This window comes from Callithrix jacchus, chromosome 12 (assembly GCF_049354715.1).
Source record: "Callithrix jacchus isolate 240 chromosome 12, calJac240_pri, whole genome shotgun sequence".
NCBI classification, from domain to species: domain Eukaryota; kingdom Metazoa; phylum Chordata; class Mammalia; order Primates; family Cebidae; genus Callithrix; species Callithrix jacchus.
The window spans coordinates 95581521-95600458 of NC_133513.1; the positions used below are offsets into that span (position 1 = coordinate 95581521).

At 47.4% G+C, this 18938-nt stretch overlaps 1 protein-coding gene across 6 annotated transcripts in view; it reads left to right on the top strand.

Moving 5' to 3' along the window:
• Positions 1–18938, top strand: part of SUFU (SUFU negative regulator of hedgehog signaling) — a 125875-nt gene that overhangs the window by 85303 nt on the left and 21634 nt on the right. For 4 of the 6 annotated variants that reach the window (XM_035268937.3, XM_035268938.3, XM_078346395.1 and 1 more), the window contains exons 5-8: positions 644–729; positions 1001–1073; positions 4153–4309; positions 6721–6832. In XM_035268937.3, coding sequence (XP_035124828.1) covers positions 644–729; positions 1001–1073; positions 4153–4309; positions 6721–6832 — 428 coding nt within the window. The remainder of the gene's footprint in view (positions 1–643; positions 730–1000; positions 1074–4152; positions 4310–6720; positions 6833–18938) is intronic. The other 2 variants (XM_035268939.3, XM_017979275.3) reach the window with 1 other exon arrangement.

Genomic DNA, 18938 nt, shown 5'->3' on the forward strand with positions numbered 1-18938 from the left:
AACAGTGAAGACTCAGTCTTTACAGCAGGACTTTACAGCAGGAAGCCAGCTCTGGGTCGTACTTGCTGTTTCTCAGAAGCTGTGGGAACCTGCCCAGCTTTGACCAGTGCTTCTTTTCGGTCACGATGAAGTCTGTGTGAAGGTTCCACTGGTTCCCTTGATATTTACACCAAGGCCTAGCCCCTAAGAAGGAAGGGAGGAGTTTCTCTGCAAGTGCTAGAACCTATTGGTGACGGTTCCAAGACTGATAGGTCTCAAAGTCTCTTGTTTACATTCCCCATGATACCAGACTGGGTAGGAACAGCTCCCTGAACCTCCCCTACTTCCAGAGGCATGGCCTGAGGACCCATCTTGAGTTGCTCAGGCCTTGGTTTTCTCTGCAGCCGAGAGCTAGACTTGGTGTCACTCAGACACAGCAAGGGCAAGGGTCAGGCCTCAGGGCCTGCCTGTGGACCCAGCCATTTCCCAGCCAGGGAGCCACTCCCTCCTAAGGGAACCATCCCATCTTTGATGCACCAGCTCCTGAGCACAGATCCTGTTTGTGATCTCCCAACTAGAGGTGACTCAGAGAACCTGAGTAGCTGACCTTCTTGGGATGGGGGCCAGCCATTAACACACAGTGGCTTTCTATCCTGGGCCTTAGATCGTTGGTGTCTGCACTGAGGAGCTACACTCAGCCCAGCAGTGGAATGGGCAGGGCATCCTGGAGCTGCTGCGGACAGTACCTGTGTGAGTACCCATGCAAGGTGGGAGCCTGGCTCCCTGGGCCTGGGGGTGGGAGTCCATCTGTCACCCTCCATGTGGGGCTCCCTTTTGCATTGTTATTTCAGGCCCTGGTTTTTCATATCAGGGCTTTCTGACAACTCACTCCCTGATAATCCCTTACCACAAACTATTCCCCTGTGTCCTGGGCCTGGGGCAGCAAACAGGTTAGGCTGTAGGCCCAGCCCATCAGCCCCAGACCCTCAGTTACCATCGTATCCCCTTTCCTTGTCCACAGCGCTGGAGGCCCCTGGCTGATAACTGACATGCGGAGGGGAGAGACTATATTTGAGATCGATCCACACCTGCAAGTATGTCTTGAGTGAGGAAAACCTTTCTAGCACCCTGTGCCTAGGCCTCTTCCAAATAACACTGGCTTTCATCCTGGGAAAACGGAGGAGCTTTATGTGTGAGTGAGTAGAAATATGGCATCATTTGGAACTTGTCCCCTGAATTCTGTGGAGCACATAGGGAGCAGAAATTTCAGCCTAGGAAAGTTAGTCCTCAGACATATATGTATTTTTGCATTTTAAAAGGATTATTTTATTGTATATAAAATATATATTGGCTTGAAAAATTAGATTACCAGCAATAAAAGATAAATATAGTGGATATTGCTTGCTTGCCCAGTATTCATTCACCTGCCTCCCAGACTCTCAGGGAGCCACCATGGCCACCACCACTCTGTACCATACAGGAGGGTAGGTGATACTGACTCCATGGCCCACCTGCAAGAGTGAGCACTGATTGGTTAATGATCTCATCCCCCTTTTCGCCACATTTTCTGTCTTGGACAGTCAGATGCAGAGCTCCTACCCTGGAAAGGTTGGAACCCTAGACAGACAGTCTGGCAGCTGCCCATTCCCTGTGGCCTACCTGGAGAGTGTTTCAGTGTCATCTTTGCTGTTTTAGAAGCATTTCTTTAGCATGCAGGTGAATTTTGAAAGCCACAAGAGTGTAACTGCCTTTCTTTTTCTTTTCTTTTCTTTTCTTTTTTTTTTCTGAGATGGAGTTTTACTCTTGTTGCCCAGACTGGAGTGCAGTGGCATGATCTCGGCTCACTGCAGCCTCTGCCCTCTGGGTTCAAGCAATTCTTCTGCCTTAGCCTCCCGAGTAGCTGGGATTACAAGTGCCTGCCACCGTGCCCAGCTAGTTTTTGTGTTTTTAGTAGAAATGGAGTTTCACCATGTTGGCCAGGCTGGTCTTGAACTCCTGACCTCAGATGATCCACCTGCCTTGGCCCCCTAAAGTTCTGGGATTGCTGGTATGAGCCACCATGTCTGGCCCATAACTACCTTTTTTATGGGCTTCTCCTGAAGTAGGAGCCACAGACAGCTAATGATTTGCCTGCCACACATCTGGCTCCATCTACTCCCCTGACCAAATGTGGGTAATTGCCATCTCTAAACCTTTCATTCTTCTGTTAAAAAATCTGGTAGGCCACAGGCAGCTGCCAGGAGTTCCATGTGTTAGAGCAAGAGAGAGGTGGCAGATGGACATGTAACCAGCAGCCCCTGAGTTCTTCACTGTAGACTTGAGTTCTTGGGCGTAAATCCTCTTCATTCACAGATGATGCTCCTCTGTTTTCCTAGTGCTTTTAACACTGAACATTTCAAACTGCTGCCAGGATCCTCTGTTCTCTCTACTTTAAACTTGGTTTCCTTGTATCTTCAGCATATTCAAGAACCAGGAACGCTATGTTTCCCTAGGCCCTTGTCCTGTAGCCGTACTGGGATCCATCATGGGGCACTGTGAACCATTGTTTGGTCTCTGTCATAAGTGCCAAGTACTAAAAAAGAACCTGGTTCTTGCACTAGTAGGGTAAGCAGCCATCCTTCCATGCCAAGAGCTGTTCTCCTTCCTGGTCAGCAGACTCCCTTGAGAGTAGCTGGCAGGACCCGGCGCACCTAGTGGTCTTTAAAAGCAAGCCGGGATCCCACAGGGAGAAAGGACAGCTTTTCTTTCCTGGTGGTGCTGTGCACCAAGTGTAAACTCCTCTGTATTCACTGTGCATTTCTGGGGCCTCCTTGCTATCAGTCCACTTAGAGCTGGCATATGTTCCTGTGATCTGAGCCCTACACTAATAAGCTGTGTGCCCAAACAAGTCCCTCACCTTTCTGAGTCTTAGCTTTTTCTTTTTACTTATAAAGTAAGTGGGCTGGACAAGTTGAGCCAAGAATTGTCTATCTGCAACTCTTTACCTAAGTGAGGGACCCCAGGGCAGCCAGTGGAGAGGAAAAAGCTCAGATTATCCCCTGAGCACACTAGGGTATACACGCTTCCTGCCCAGAGTACACAGAGCATTTCCCTGCTTAGCCTCTTCCTGCTTGGAACCTCCAGCTTTGCCCAGGGCAGCGTTAGCACTTGGAAGGAGGAGATAACTGATGGGAAGGAGGTGTCTGGGGCAGAGCCACTTGCTGAATGGTCCCAGAAAATAAGGACAGTATCTGTGCTTCCCCCAGTTGGGCTCCCAGGCTGACCAACAGGCCAGTGTGGTACCCATGGAGCCGGGAAGCACAGATTCTTGTTGAGGTGCTCAGTCACAGGCTTTACTTGGTCCACATGGGCATAGAGCCTTCCAGATGACTTTTAATTCAAGGCTCAGCATCACAGAACTGATTGACCAGAAAATCCAGGAATGTGTTGAGTACAGCTCTTCTTTGAGGCCATTTGGAGAGTGTTTGGACTCAGCAATACCAAGGCCTGCACAAAGGCAGGGTCTCGGTGTGAAAAGGGCATCTGCAGATAGTCACTCCACCCCAGGCCCCCATTTCAGTCTAAGAAATAGGAAGCAATCTCCATCCACAGTCCTTTGCCTAACAAGGGAACCAATGCAGCTGGGGGAAGTCCAGCCTTCTGCTCTCCGGTGGCTCTTCCTTGTGTGGCCACACCCTCTAGCTGTTAAAGGAGAAACTGCAGGAGCGGCCTCTTCCCTGTGGCAGGCTTCCACCCTGTCTTCTACAGCAGTGACTGGGAGGTTCTGGCTGGAAGATTGGCAGAAGAGGAAGGATCACACCTCTCCTCAGAGGAGTAGGTTTTCTCATGGCCACATCAGCTCTACCAGTCAGTCTGGCGGGACAGGTTTGGGGCTCTGAAACAGGTAGAGGCCATTGTACTGGAAGGTTGATAGTAGAGGAGATGCTTTGCTTGGGATTTGGATTCCTCCTGGCTTCCCCTAATCCCTGGTTCCCCTGGAGGAGTCCAAGAGCTGGCAGAGACTATTATGCATTGATAATCAGGGCAGAACAAGGTCAGAGACCCTGCTCTTCCAGCATCTGTCCTGTGTTCAGCACCATAAGGGCTCAGTAAATACTGAATGGTGGCTGAAAGGATGGTGACCTTGGGCCACCAGTTCTCTGAAAGAACTCTGGCTCTTTGGCTCTTTTCAAGCAGGAGAGAGTTGACAAAGGCATTGAGACAGACGGCTCCAACCTGAGTGGTGTCAGTGCCAAATGTGCCTGGGACGACCTGAGCCGGCCCCCCGAGGATGACGAGGACAGCCGGAGCATCTGCATCGGCACACAGCCCCGGCGGCTCTCTGGCAAAGGTGGGCGCCGTCACCCAGCCTTCTCCCAGCCTTTCTCCTTCCTTTTCCCCAGGCCTGGTTTCCAGGCTCTCTAGGATGGGTCTCTAACAAAAACAACCCATTCAATGGTTTATTTCCTGGCATGATTTAAACAGCAAGTAAAGTCTTCCAGCAGAGTGGAATTAAGGGAGCTTTACTGGCCCATTTCTAGCTGTGTTTCCTGTGTGTATTTCAAATGCATCACCAGCAGGCACCATTGTATTTTAGATTTGCCCCTTGCAATCTGAGGTCATAGAGGTCAGTGGAAGCCTTAGAACAGTTACAGGAAAAGTCCATAGTCCACCCAAGTGCAAGAGAACAAGTGTTGGCCACCCACGGAATTGACACAGGGCCCAGCTCTGGCCTGAAGGACATGCCAGATCCAAGGCTCACTCTGGCCTCGAGCCCTCCCAGGCCTTCGACAAGAGAGGCGTGAGTATGAGGCCAGCTTGCAAATTGCCCCACCTCCTGTCATACAGATACAGGGTTAGGCGATGTGGGCAGGGCCTCTGCACTGCGTTCCGGATGGGGTCTTGGGGAAGGAGGATGTGGCTGTCCTGTTGGAATCTCCCTATGCTGACCTTGGCTACAGAAACAGTTGTGGTTTTTAGCAGAGGACGTCCCCAAATAACTGCAAAGGAAAAGCAGCCACTTACATATACATGTGTTGACAGCTTCTTTGTCTACTTCCTTTCTTCATTCTTCCATCTTTTTTTTTTTTTTTTTTTCCTCGAGACGGAGTTTCGCTCTTGTTACCCAGGCTGGAGTGCAATGGCGCGATCTTGTCTCACCGCAACCTCCGCCTCCTGGGTTCAAGCAATTCTCCTGCCTCAGCCTCCCGAGTAGCTGGGACTACAGACACGCGCCACCATGCCCAGCTAATTTTTGTATTTTTAGTGGAGACAGGGTTTCACCTTGTTGACCAGGATGGTCTCGATCTTTTGACCTTGTGATCCACCCGCCTCGGCCTCCCAAAGTGCTGGGATTACAGGCGTAAGCCACTGCGCCTGGCCCCATCTTTTATTTTTTGAAGAATGTCTACAGCCCTAAATAAAATAAACATATGATAATACTTATAAAAGGTTTTTGTTCATTCTGTAAAGAACAAACTTAAACCCCTAGTTCAAATATTTGAGCCCTTTTTTTTTTCTTTTTTTCTTTGAGACGGGTCTCTGTTGCTCAGGCTGGAGTACAGTGGCTTGACCTTGGCTCACTGCAACCTCCACTTCACAGGCTGAAGCAATTCTCCAGCCTCAGTGTCCCAAGTAGCTGGGACTACAGATATACGCCACCGACGCCCGGTTAATGTTTGTATTTTTTGTAGAGTTGGGGTTTTGCCATGTTGCCCAGGCTGGTCTTAAACTCCTGAGCTCAAAACAATCCACCTGCCTTAGCCTCCCAAAATGCTAGGGTTACAGATGTGAGCCACCACACCCGGCCGAGCCCTTTCTTTCCTTCCTGTTTGTTCTAATGGTATGCCAAGCCTATTGGAGGCTTAAAGAGAGGGTATACAGTTATTAGAATCATTTGGTTGCTTTTGACCAAAGAGGTGACTTAAAGAGATAGTCATACTCTTGTCTAAGATTTCAAGCATTATTGGCTTTTTAAAAAAAATTATAGAAGTAATCCATCTCACTGTAACAAGTTAAATACTTAGAAAAGTTAGTAATCATCTCCTTCACAGTCTGAGGCCACTCTTTGAGCAACTAATTTTAATTTGCTTTTTTGTATGTGTTTACAATTTGCAGAGATAAATCTTAGATCCAAATCTCAGTATAGGGGACCAGAGTAGTAAGCTTCACCCCAAAGACCAGCAAAGCACCTTGTGAAGAAATAATCCCACCAAGGGAACTCTTTCACCTCCTGGCCCTTGCCTCTCCATGGAGAGGCAGAGTTTCCTGGGTTAGGCCAAGGTGAGAGATGATCTCAGTATCTCACTGACTTGAGTACAAGGGGAAGGGGTGGCAGGGTCAGATGCTAGTTGACCACCCAGAACCCAGAAAGGTATGTGAGAGGCAGCTTCCCATTCTTGGCAGGGTGCTTGTGGCCTTAACGTGCATCCATTCTCCACACAGAGACTGACCACTGGGGATTGACCATGTTAAAGGTAAACCTCAGGCCTGTGACACAGGAAGGAAAAGGATGGGAGAGACCACCCTTCTGAACTCTAGAATTCTGGCTTCTACAAGAATGGCACTCTTCCAAACCAGAGCTTCTTAAGAACATGCTTGTCCCCTCACAGTCTGTAGTCACTCAGCGCTCACATCTGGATGCATAGAAAGGACCAGCATGGTAGTTTTTCTTAGTACCTCTGCTAAGCCAGGTTTCAAGAGCAGGGTGGGAGTTGCTGGGACCCCACTGGGCCACTGGGCAACTTAGTGGTGTTGTTGCAGACACAGAGCAGATCCGGGAGACCTTGAGGAGAGGACTCGAGATCAACAGCAAACCTGTCCTTCCACCAATCAACCCTCAGCGGCAGAATGGCCTCGCCCACGACCGGGCCCCGTAAGTTCCCCAGTGTCCCAGGGCTGGAACAAGAGGACAGTTTTGTTCTGAAGGGCCTGTCCCTGTGGATTGCATGAGAGAGAACAATGTACATAGCCCTTGCTGGATGGGCCCAGGGTCTCTAGGCTTAAGAGCAGGCATGGTCTGGGGCACACAGATCTATCTGCGGGTCATAAGAGAGGGCCTCAGAGGGGACCCAGCAGACTGTGAACATAAACATCAGTAAATATTTACATCAGCCGTGTGAACAGACAGGAGGCCAGGTTGAGGTGAAATCTGACTTGGGGCCTCCCAGCCTTGTGGGAGCCCATTGTGCTGAGCATGGTTCCCTCCTTATCTCAGTCTCAGCTAGAGTTGCCCTTCCTTCCTTCCTGGAGCCTGGTCTCCGGCTGATAGCTACAACCCTGGGGGCCTCCCTCTCTGGCCAGCCCCATACTGGTTGCCTGCTTTTGAGGCCCTTCTTCCTGCCTCTCTTCCCTGGGGGCCCAGGGAAGGGAAAGGAAGTCCTTTGCAGGCCTCTGCTGCCTGTCCAGGGGCTCCTGTAGCCCTTAGGAGAGACTGGCCACCCCAGAGGTCAGATCCGCTTCCTGCCAACCTCTCTTCCTCTGATAGAGGGGATGAGTGATCGACAGGACTGGACCTGGGCATCCCCCTCTGCCATTAGTCCCAGGGCAGCTCTAGGGAATAGCTGCTGGCAGGAGATACCTGGGGGCTGGCAGCCCAAAGCAAGAACCTTGCCTGCCAAGGAGGAAATTGCTGTGTCTTGGGCTGAAAGCGGGGGGGTCAATCATCCTGCAAGACCAGGGTGATCTAACCTTCTTCTAAGAAGTCTTTATTACACACTTGCTATCTGACAAGCTCAGGACCCAGGGGGCCATCTGGGGTGCACAGGCTCTTCCTTTTAATGGCATGCATCTGGCTGTAGATGTGATTTGTTGTAAATGGCTGCTTCTCTGGATTCTAGCTCCAGTTACTGATCGTGGTTCCCAGAAATAGTAACGCTTCAGTGCGTTACAGAAAAGACAGTCCACAAGATCTAGGGTAGTTAGGGAGGGTGTCTTGGAGGAGGAAGAACATGGCATGGACCCTGAGGGTGCCTTAGAATTTTAATAAGCAGGGAAAGGAACTCAAGAGGATAGCACAGGGGAGGCCTGGCTGGTTAAAGTCGAGGCTGCCTCCTGGGACCTGACTGGAATAGAGTTACTCTGGGAACAGGGCTGTCCTGAGAGTTGAGCTCTTTGGCAAGAGCCTGGAGAAGGCTTCACTACCACCACAGCTTTTAACTCCAGCCTGTGGGTTTCTCCAGCCAGCTGATCTGAAGTAGCTGGCTTGAGGCATCCTGATTGTCCCCTGGCAGCAGCAGATGGCCACACGGGGTCATAGGACATATGGAAGCTCTCTACCTGTGAGTCTGGACCCTTTCCAGGGCTATACTCCTTCCCATTCCCTAAGCTTGGCTTCTCGCTTTGGACCTTGTTGGCACTGTTCGGAAGCCAGAGGTACTGGAAGGCCTATAACTTGGAGACAGTCTCAGTCCAGATGGCTTTTTGCCTCTAGAAGCCTGGGGTTTCTAGGCAGAAGGGCACAGGCTCCTGCAGAGATACACCCTTCTTGCCCCTCTTGTGTATCTGGGACAGGCCTGAGATCTCACTCACTGGCTTGGGGGCACTTCCAGCTACTGCACCCCCAGACATTGCAAGGGGGCACATGGCCCTGGGCTCCTAGACATACACATAAGCCCAGACTCAGCCCACACCCTAACTGGGCTGTAGGGTATTGGTTCTGGTCCAAAGGCTCTGAAGATATAAGGTGAAGAGGCTACAGTTTCTACCCTTTGGCTTGAGTTGGCTGAGATACAGAGAAAGAGGGGTGGGAATAGATTTGAGGTGCCAGGAGTTGTCTCCCCTTCCTGAAGGTTTAATGCCCAGTCAGGATTCTAAAGTGCCAGGATCTGCAGTCCAAGGGGTTTAGAATGTTTCCTCTGAGGCTCTTGGTGCTGGTTACCAATTTGTCAGCAATTGGTTGAAAAATAGTTTCTCCTCCTCCTTTGCCAAGAACATTTTCCAGCACACCCCTCGAGCCTGTGAGACTCAAGCTTCCAGTTATCTCAGGATCGATGATGATGGACTCAGTTCAGATCAGTGAGCTCGATGGTAATATCTGTGCTGCCCACTCTGGGACCTGACCCCGTTTCAGATACACCACATGGAATGCAACTGAAAAAGCTGACCCAAAATGTGCTGGCACCAGTGTTTGCTCCTCTCCCTGTCGGGGTGCAGCCAGCTTGGGCCTTATTTTGTCTGCACATCTCATTTCCCCTTAGTCAGGACTTCTGGGCCAGGGATCTCTGATGCATAGGTCTTTGCGGGTTTGCCTGTGGTCTGAGGAAGATACAGAGCTAGATCAGAGGCTCCGAGCAGCTGATGAAGCCTGGGCATTAGCAGCCGGGTGCTGGCCTACTTGAGGGCGTCAAACACTTGCTCTTTTCACACCTCAGCAGCAGCTAACACTTTATTAGTACTTGTTCTATACTAGGTAATGTGCCAGCTACTCTCTACCACCATTCATTTAACTCATCCTCATAGCCACCCTGTGGCCAATAATCTTACATATCCCCCTATAATGGATGAGGTACAGAGGCTAATAAGTATCTTGTCCACAGTTAGAAAGGGATAGAGCTTACAGCCATCTATCAGCCATTAAAACGGGTGTAATCTTCCTTACCCCATTCTCAGAGACCCCATGTGGGACACATCAGACTATATCTCTGAGAAAATAATGACCCTTACTGGTGGAATTCATCTAACAAGTTGCAGCATGAATCAGGACCTCTTACATGGCACCAAGGACAAGGCCAAAGCCTCATATTAGAAGCATATTGGGCTTATTTAACTCTAGGGGAGTTAAATAACTCCTAGGAGATGCCATGAGCCTCGGTGATTCCAAATCCCAGAAATAACAAGCTATGTCATAATTGGCTCATTTATACCAAAATTATTTTGTGACACAAGACCTTATTTCCTTCATGTGCAGAAACAAAAACAACCCTATCTTTAGCTTTTCTACCACCTCAGGGCTAGGGGATTTCTTTCCATTTTGAGGGTCTATTTCTTCCTTTCCAGAAAGGCAGGCTTCCTGGGTAACCTGCTCCTCTCCCGCTCTTTGTTGCCAGCCCTCCTCCCACTGCCTTCCCGGAAGGAGAGTCCTTGGCCCTCTTTGGGGCTTCTTCAGCATTTCACAACCCTTGCATTCCAGCCATGAAATCTGTATCTAGCTTTTCCCAAGATGATCAGTTGAGAAAAGCCTCCTTCGGCTTGCTGGCGCCTCCCTTCCCACTGCCTGCTCGGGTGAGTTTGGGAAGGATGAGAAGCAGCTCCTTTGTGCTCAACAAGGAGAGCCTGGTTTAAAGACTACCTGCCAACGTCTGTAGGGATTTGAGGAGGGAAAAGTTCCTGGACATCCCGTCTGTCTGAGATCACCTGGTCAGACGTGGACTTCGGAGTTTGGTCTCTACAGTGCACAGAAGATATGTGTGGTCAGATGAATTGTGTGGAGAGGTTTGCTTTTCTTTCTTTCTTTCTTTCTTTCTTTCTTTCTTTCTTTCTTTCTTTCTTTCTTTCTTTTTCTTTCTTTCTTTCTTTCTTTTTAGACACAGGGTCTCCTTCTGTCACCTAGATTGGAATGTGGTGGCAAGATCATAGCTCACTGCAGCCTCAAACTCCTGGCCTCAAGTGATCATCCCACCTTGGCCTCCCAAAATGCTGGGACCATAGGCATGAGCCACCACACCTGGCCTGTATTTCTCTAAACTGTTGTTTAGATGCTGGAAACCCACATCAGTATTCTAGGACCACCTCCTCCCTCAGCCAGTGACTTACCACCTGAGGCTGGAGACCCTTAGGAAGCTCTCTGAGTTGTGTGCCCTCCCAGAGAGGGACAGGACACGTGCACATGTGCACACTTGTGTTGGAGGGGAAATGTTCCTGACTGTGGGAGAAGTACTTTGTAGTTGAGGCACCTCTAAAAAGTGAACTCACCATCACTGCTGAGTTTCTCAGTCTTTTGGAATCACACCAGCAGCTTTTAAGACCTTTTTAAAAAAGTTTTTTGCCTTAATTTCCTGGAGAATTAAGATTCTGTACCATGAATTCCTCTGCTGTAACATTCTCATTTGCAACACCTCCCCAGCACACATACACATGCATATACATACTTTCCTCTCTACTCTTATGATTGTCTCTGCTCTCCTATCTGTTTGGCCTTTGCTTGGGGTGACTTTGCTGCCTCTAATTCCCATCTTGAACAGCTTGTAACCTGGCCAGGGAGTCATCCTTTAGAGAAAATTGTGTTTTGTTTTGCTCAGCCTATGAGGTCCATGAAGATTAATTAGAAGAAGAAAATATCTCATTTGTATCCAACTTACTAGTGAATTGGGGTGAAGGAAGGTGAGTTTCCACCTGGGGAAACAGCTGGGCTGTGGCTGGTGGCACTCACATGAAGGGCAGTGTTGGGTAAACCTGCTCCAAGGGGTCTCCTGTGTCAGTGCAGCGGCCAGCCTGGAGCCCTCTCTGTCACGTTGGCTTTCCACACACTCCCACGATGGGGAAGTACAGTTGTTTGCACTGGGAAAAAAAAAAAAAAGCCCAGAAAGAAACAGCCCTGCTCTTAGGGCCCCAGCCAGACTCTGCAGGGTTGATGAGAGGAACAGCCCAGGCCTCTCTGCTCCCTGCTTCCTGGACAGCAGGCTCCTTTTTGCCTCCCTCACTGTGATCCATGTTGTCACACCAAGTGCCTTTACAGGCCTTTCTCAGAAATCCACATTTGAAAGGGCAGAGCAAGGGGCTCCACAGCAAGTCTGGCCTGGGTAAATTTCTGTTTTAACTCCATTCTTTGCTCCACTTCCCCAAAGAGATGAAGCCATGGCTGTTGTTAACACCCCAACTTCAGAATTCTCACTGGTGCTTGAATTATCAGCCCAAATGCTGCATCCCCCTCCCAAGAGTTGCACAATCAGGAGTATTTTTATTGCCCATCCTTGATCCTTGGTGTCACCCAACACTTCAGCAATGAGTCACTTCTCCAGGGAAGGGAAAAGTAAGGCTCAAAGGTAAGAGCTAGAGAAAGGAAATGAGTCAGTGTCTTAGAAAAAGAAAAGCTGGGGTTCTGGCTAGAATAAGCTCGTTCAGGAGAGCAGGGATCCTAATCTCCCACCCAAGTCAGAGGGCAGGGCTAGGAATGGAGGCCCCTGGTGCCCAGAGGAATTAGTAGTTGTCTAGGAAATCCCCTAATGCAGATTTCACTCATCCTGATTCTTTAGCCATACTCTGCCCCACCATTTTGTGATCACATTTTACCTTTGGGATATTCACAAGGAAAATACTGCATTTTTAAACTGAGTGTGGTGGCTCATACCTGTAATCCCAGCACTCTGGGAGGCTGAGGCAGAAAGATCTCTTGAGTCCAGGAATTCGAGACCAGCCTGGGCAACATGGCAAAACTCCAACTCTACAAAAAATACAAAAAATTAGCCAGGTGTGGTGGCACGTACCTGTAATCCCAGCTACTCAGGAGGCTGAAGTTCTGGGAGGTTGAGGCTACAGTGAACCATGATTTCACCACTGCACTCCAGCCTGAGACCCTGTCTCAAAACAAAACAAGAAAATACTGCATTTTATTATTTGGGTATTGGTGTTTACCATTCACCTTCTGTGGCTTTTTACTCCTGGTATTGTCCTTATGAGAAAATTTCTCAGAATAACCAGGTTATACAGCCTTGTTCTTAACAAGAGCTTCAGAAGTGAGCTGGTCCCCTCTCCCTCTATCCCACACCCACACCCTATTCCAGTTCTGCCCTAAAGACCTGCAGGTGGTTCTTTCTCTGGAAAGTTCAGAGCTTTCGTCAGTACTCAGAAAGCAAAAGGAAGAATCTCCCAGGTGAGGGGGCAGAAACCAGAGGTTGGTCTGGGCCCAGCAAGCCAAATCCACTTCACTTCTGAATAGTTGCCAAGCTCAATGCCCTGGTTCCTGTTCCCAGGCGTCCCCAAGGAGAAGGCCCCAAGTCGTGTGGCCAGTACAGACGTCATGACTGTCACAGGACTGGGACTGGGACTAAAAGAAGTCTCAATAGTTCAACTCCTCTCCTTTCCACCCCTGCTGCCACTGACTGAATGGGACCAATACCGAGGGTGGAAAGGAAGCATGGTTGAGACTCTTTCAGTCTGTTACATGTAGCTAGGGTGATCAAGGCATGTACCATGAACTGTACAGTACTAGAAATCAGGAATATACCTTGACACCAGAAGGAGAGAGTATATTACGATCTATAAAAAGTCACCTTATGCAGTGAGAAGAACAAATATAGAATGTGTTACATAGACAGGTGGTAAAGACGAAGTAGATCAATTTAGATCAATTTCACCTCTAAGCCATCCCATAAGCCACCCATTGGTGTGGTGTTCTCAATACAGAAGGAATCCTAGGCCAGTCTTTGTGGCTGAGTGGGCAGTTTTTATTGTATGTCACTGTGTGCCTGGCCCTGCATCGTGGGATGCCCTTGTTCCTGTTTCATGACTTAGAACACTGAGCACACTTAGAACACTCAGCCAGGTTGTAGAACTTATCTAGCGTCAGACTGCAGGGACTCTCAGTCAGGATTTGAATCTTGGGTGGTGTGACTCCAGATCTGAGCTTCTTCACCAAGTATTGCCTGTAAAAGAGGATAAACGTGGAGGGATACATGCCAGGTTACTGGAAAACATAACTGCAAACAGAGCCTTGGACACCTGCATGCTGGTGCATGGAGAAAAGCTGGTATTTTAGTTTGCTTGGAAACCCCTGAAGGTGGCAGTTCAGAAGAGATCATTTATCTCAGAGAGGCATACTAAAAAATAGAGTGAAATCAGCTAGAGGACACTCTCATCCGAATGAATGAGGAACACATATGGGGGTAGGAAGTGAATCCAACGTGAGAAAGAGGCAAGGAGAATTCAGGGTGGAGGGGAGAGTGATCCCAGATGACAATGGTGTAGCAGGAACGGAAAGCAGCCAACTCAGGCGGGAGCAGGTTGGAAGGATCACCTGGAGAAATGTCTCCAAGAAGAAAAAACTGATAAATACTTGAAGTATTTGAATGTCGTGGGAGGAGGATCTGTGTACCATTAGTAAGAGTAAATCATTTCTTTTTTTTTTTTTTTTAAGATCGGGTTTCACTCTGTTGCCCAGCTAAAGTGAAGTGTTGTGATCTCAACCTCTGCCTCCTGAGCTCAGGTGATCTTCCCTCCTTAGCCTCCTGAGTAGGGACCATGCTGAGTAGGGATGTGCCACCATGCCCAGCTAAATTTTATACTTTTGGTAGAGATGGGGTTTTCCTATGTTGCTTGAGCTAGCTTTGAACTCCTGAGCTCAAGCGATCTTCCCACCCCAGCCTCCCAAAGTGCCAGGATTTCAGGCGTGGCCTGCCACACCCAGCCAATAATAGTAATTCTAATTTAATTGGTGATAAGCACATAGAAAACTAAGACAGGTATTAAAAGCAAGGAAAATAGAAAATTATGACAGAAAGGAAAAGTATATTAATATAATACATGGCTCAGCTGTAATATAAACACTTGATACCAATCCACATAAACTGATGGTACAGTTATTCTGGGAAGGTGGGAAGGCAGCATGGAAGAGAGCTAAAAGCTTATCTTCCATAGTGGGGAGTCAGTAGGTAAAGCATGAAGAGGAAATATTAGGCCAGGTGCAGTGGCTCATGCCTATAATCCCAGCACTTTGAGAGGCTGAGGCTGGCAGATCACTTGAGGTCAGGAGTTTGAGACCCGCCTGGCCAACCTGATGAAACCCTGTCTCTACTAAAATACAAAAATGAGCTGGGCGCAGTCACAAGCCTGTAATTCCAGCTACCCAGGAGGCTGAGGCAGGAGAATCACTGGAATCTGGGAGGTAGAGGTTGCAGTGAGCTGAGATTGTGCTACTGCACTTCAGCCTGGGCAACAGAGCGAGACTCTGTCTCAAAAAAAAAAAAAGAAAGAAAGAAAAGTACCGGGAATTAGAAATCAAGTATATTGAAAATATTAAGGAAAATACTGAAAGAATCATCTACATAGGTGACAGTTGTCTCCGAGGAGGGGCTCATGGTAAGACAGTGACCGTTGTGTAATGAGCCTTATGGAACTGTTTGACTCTTTAAACTCTAAAAAAGAAAAGTTAAAAAAAAATTATATTGTATGAATGGTTATAGTTTGCCCTGCCCAGTGAAAAGAAAGGATGATGCATGCCAGGTAAAAAGCACACAGTTAATGCTAAGGCAAGGCCAGGGGAACTTCAGCTTCCCCTGCCTCAGGCAAAGAGTTGAGGGTGAGCAGTGGAGAATAATTGACAACCCCCTGGAAAACATCTGTCTCAGGGGCACAGAAAATAATGGGGTGAACTCGGCTGTGGACCCAATTCTGACCAGCAGGGAGTGCGAATCCTGTAAGAAAGTAGCTTGGGCAGGCAGAGTTCAGGAGGGAAAACCCTGGGCCAGTAGTCCCCAGAGGAGGTCCCCGCAGCATTTTAGGGGATTTTGTTGGGTATTCAGTGAAAAGAGGGTTCTCTGGCTACAGTTGGAAAATGCTGGCTTACACAAAATGAAACTAGTTCATTTTCCCTCTATCATCCTCCTCAGAGTCCAAAATGCCAACATTTTGTGAATCTCTAATCTGAGATGTGGCATATTGCATCCAGCCCTTGCCGCACCTGTCTTTCTAGAGGCTCCTCTTAAATTAAAATTCCACCAAATACCCTTTGGGAAGTCCTGCCCTGTCTTCCAGGAAGGCAGTTCTTTTAAGAATTCAGGGAAAAGATAGATGTCTCTTCATGGCCCCGAAACCCCTTTTGAGAAAAGACCACTCAAAAGAGATGAGAGTTTCTTTTTATTTTTTCTTTTAATTTTTTTTTGTTTGTTTTTTAGATGAGAGTTTCTTAAGGAGAAATAATATAGTTACATTTTTGCTGGTATCAAGGAGACCTGGGGCTTTGTCTCAGCTCTTTACTCATTGTGTGACCTTGGGCTAGTTACTTAAGTCTCTGAGTTTCAGTGTCTTTAATCTGTAAAATGGGGAAAATAATGCCCCTTTATAGAGTTCTGATGGAAATGAAAGGAAGCGAAGTATATAAAGGATTTAGCACAGGACCCAGTACCATAGTCTGTGCTCAATAAAAGATGTCTCTTATTATTGTGACTAGTCCCCTGAAAACCAAAAGGAAGTCTGATTCCTCCAGGGACCAGTATAGGTCTGTAGAATACTTCACACAACTCAAATTTTTAGAAGAATTTGAACAAATGCTGGAAGGAGAGAGACGTTATGTCAACATATACTTTAAAGAACAGGGTCAAGAAAAGCTGAAACTCAAGAACTGAGTCTTGCAAAAAGGTGCAATGACCAGCAAAAAGGACACTATTTTTGTACTTCTCTTTGGAGCAAAGAAAAGAAAACCTAGGTCCAGTTGATGGTACAGAGTAATGTTAATCAGTGGCAGAGAGAAAGCAAAATTTGCTGAAGTTCTGTTATGGTTCCATATTAAAACAGATGGTTATCAGAACAGGAAGGGTCCCATGGGCATTGACAAGAGGGTTGAATCCATTATTTCAGATCTGGCTCATGTATATTGTGCCCCAGAACACCAGGAGAACTGGCAGGCGAGAGTCGTGAAGCTGGTGTCAGCAATCTTTGAAGGAATGGGAGAGAGGTGTTGGCAGACTGGAAGTCAGAAGTTTCAGGATGCAAAAAAGAATCTTACACTCTCTAGACTAGTGAGCTCGGTGTCACTCTCAGCAAAAATTCTGGACTAGATTATTCAGCAAGTAGGTTATGAACACTCCAAGGGAAAGAGCGAGCCCCGAAAGTCAGAAAGAGCCAGGCTTGGCAGACCATCCTTGTTGTCTTTTTATTTATTTTATTTTATTTTATATTTTATTGTGTTTTAGGTTTCGGGGTACATGTGAAGAACATGCTGGATTGTTGCATAGGTACATACATGGCAATGTGGTTTGCTGCCTTCCTCTCCATCACCTATATCTGGCATTGCTCCCAATGTTATCCCTCCCCACCCCCAACTGTCCCTCCCCTAGGTCCCCCTGCAACAGACATCAGGGTGTGATGCTCCCCTCCCTGTGTCCATGTGTTCTCATTGTTCAACACCCGCCTGTGAGTAAGAACATGCAGTGTTTGATTTTCTGTTCTTGTGTCAGTTTGCTGAGAGTGATGGTTTCCAGGTTCATCCATGTCCTACAAAGGACACAAACTCTTCGTTTTTTTATGGCTGCATAGTATTCCATGGTGTATATGTGCCACATTTTCCCTGTCCAGTCTATCATCAGTGGGCATTTGGGTTGATTCCAAGTCTTTGCTATTGTAAACAGTGCTGCAGTGAACATTCGTGTGCATGTGTCCTTACAGTAGAATGATTTATAGTCCTTTGGATATATACCCAGTAACGGGATTGCTGGGTCAAATGGAATTTCTATTTCTAGTCCTTGAGGAATCGCCACACTGTCTTCCACAATGGTTGAACTAATTTACACTCCCACCAGCAGTGTAAAGGTATTCCTATATCTCCACATCCTCTCCAACATCTGTTGTCTCTGGAGTTTTTAAATGATCGCCATTCTAACTGGTGTGAGATGGTATCTCAATGTAGTTTTGATTTGCATTTCTCTAATAACCAGTGATGATGAGCATTTTTTCATGTTTGTTGGCCTCATAGATGTCTTCTTTTGAAAAGTGTCTGTTCATATCCTTCACCCAGCTTTGGATGGGTTTGTTTGTTTTTTTCTTGTAAATCTGTTTTAGTTCTTTGTAGATTCTGGACATTAGCCCTTTGTCAGATGGGTAGATTGCAAAAATTTTTTCCTATTCTCTTGGTTGCTGGTTCACTCTAATGATTGTTTCTTTTGCTGTGCAGAAGCTCTGGAGTTTAATTAGATCCCATTTGTCTATTTTGGCTTTTGTTGCCAGTGCTTTTGGTGTTTTAGTCATGAAGTCCTTGCCTATGCCTATGTCCTGAATGGTTCTGCCTAGGTTTTCTTCTAGGGTTTTTATGGTGTTAGGTCTTATGTTAAGTCTTTAATCCATCTGGAGTTAATTTTAGTGTAAGGTGTCAGGAAGGGGTCCAGTTTCTGCTTTCTGCACATGGCTAGCCAGTTTTCCCAATACCATTTATTAAACAGGAAATCACTTCCCCATTGCTTGTTTTTGTCAGGTTTGTCAAAGATCAGATGGTTATAGATGTGTGGCGTTGCTTCCAAGGCCTCTGTTCTGTTCCATTGGTCTATATCTCTGTTTTGGTATCAGTACCATGATGTTTTGATTACTGTAGCCTTGGAGTATAGTTTTAATTTTTTCCAAAGACCCCTAAATAGACTCAACATCATCATTGCCTTTTTAGAAATGCTTACCTGGCCGGGCGCAGTGCCTCACACCTGTAATCCCAGCACTTTGGGAGGCTGAGGTGGGTGGATCACTTGTGGTCAGAAGTTCAAGACCAGCCTGGCCAATATGATGAAACCCTGTCTCCATTAAAACTACAATAATTAGCTGGGTGTGGTGGCTGTCACCTATAATCCCAGGCTGAGGCAGGAGAATTGTTTGAGCCTGGGAGGCAGAGGTTGTTGCAGTAAGCCGAGATGGCCCCATTGCACTCTAGCCTGGGTGTCCCAGTGAGACTCTCAGGGGGAAAAAATAAGAAAGAAAAGAAAAAAGAAATGCATACCTGCCCAAGTAGACAAAGGAAGTGCTGTAGATTTATATAGGTGGAGTTTAGTGAGATATTTTGAGAACACTCTGTTAGCATTACAGGCAAGACAGAAATGTCCAGAGCTCATCCAGGAGGGTGAGGGCCGTGGCAATGGGAAGGTTGGCTTGGTTTATAACCAGTTGGATGAGCATAACCAAAAAGTAATGATGTCAGCCTGTCTGCCTAGCCCTGTCCTGTTTACTGTTTAATCAAAGCGTTGGATGAGAACATCGATGACAAATTTATCAGTTTTGTCAGTGATGTGAAGTCAGGAAGCAATGCCAATATGATGGATGCCAGATTCAGGTTTCAGAAATACCCAAACTGC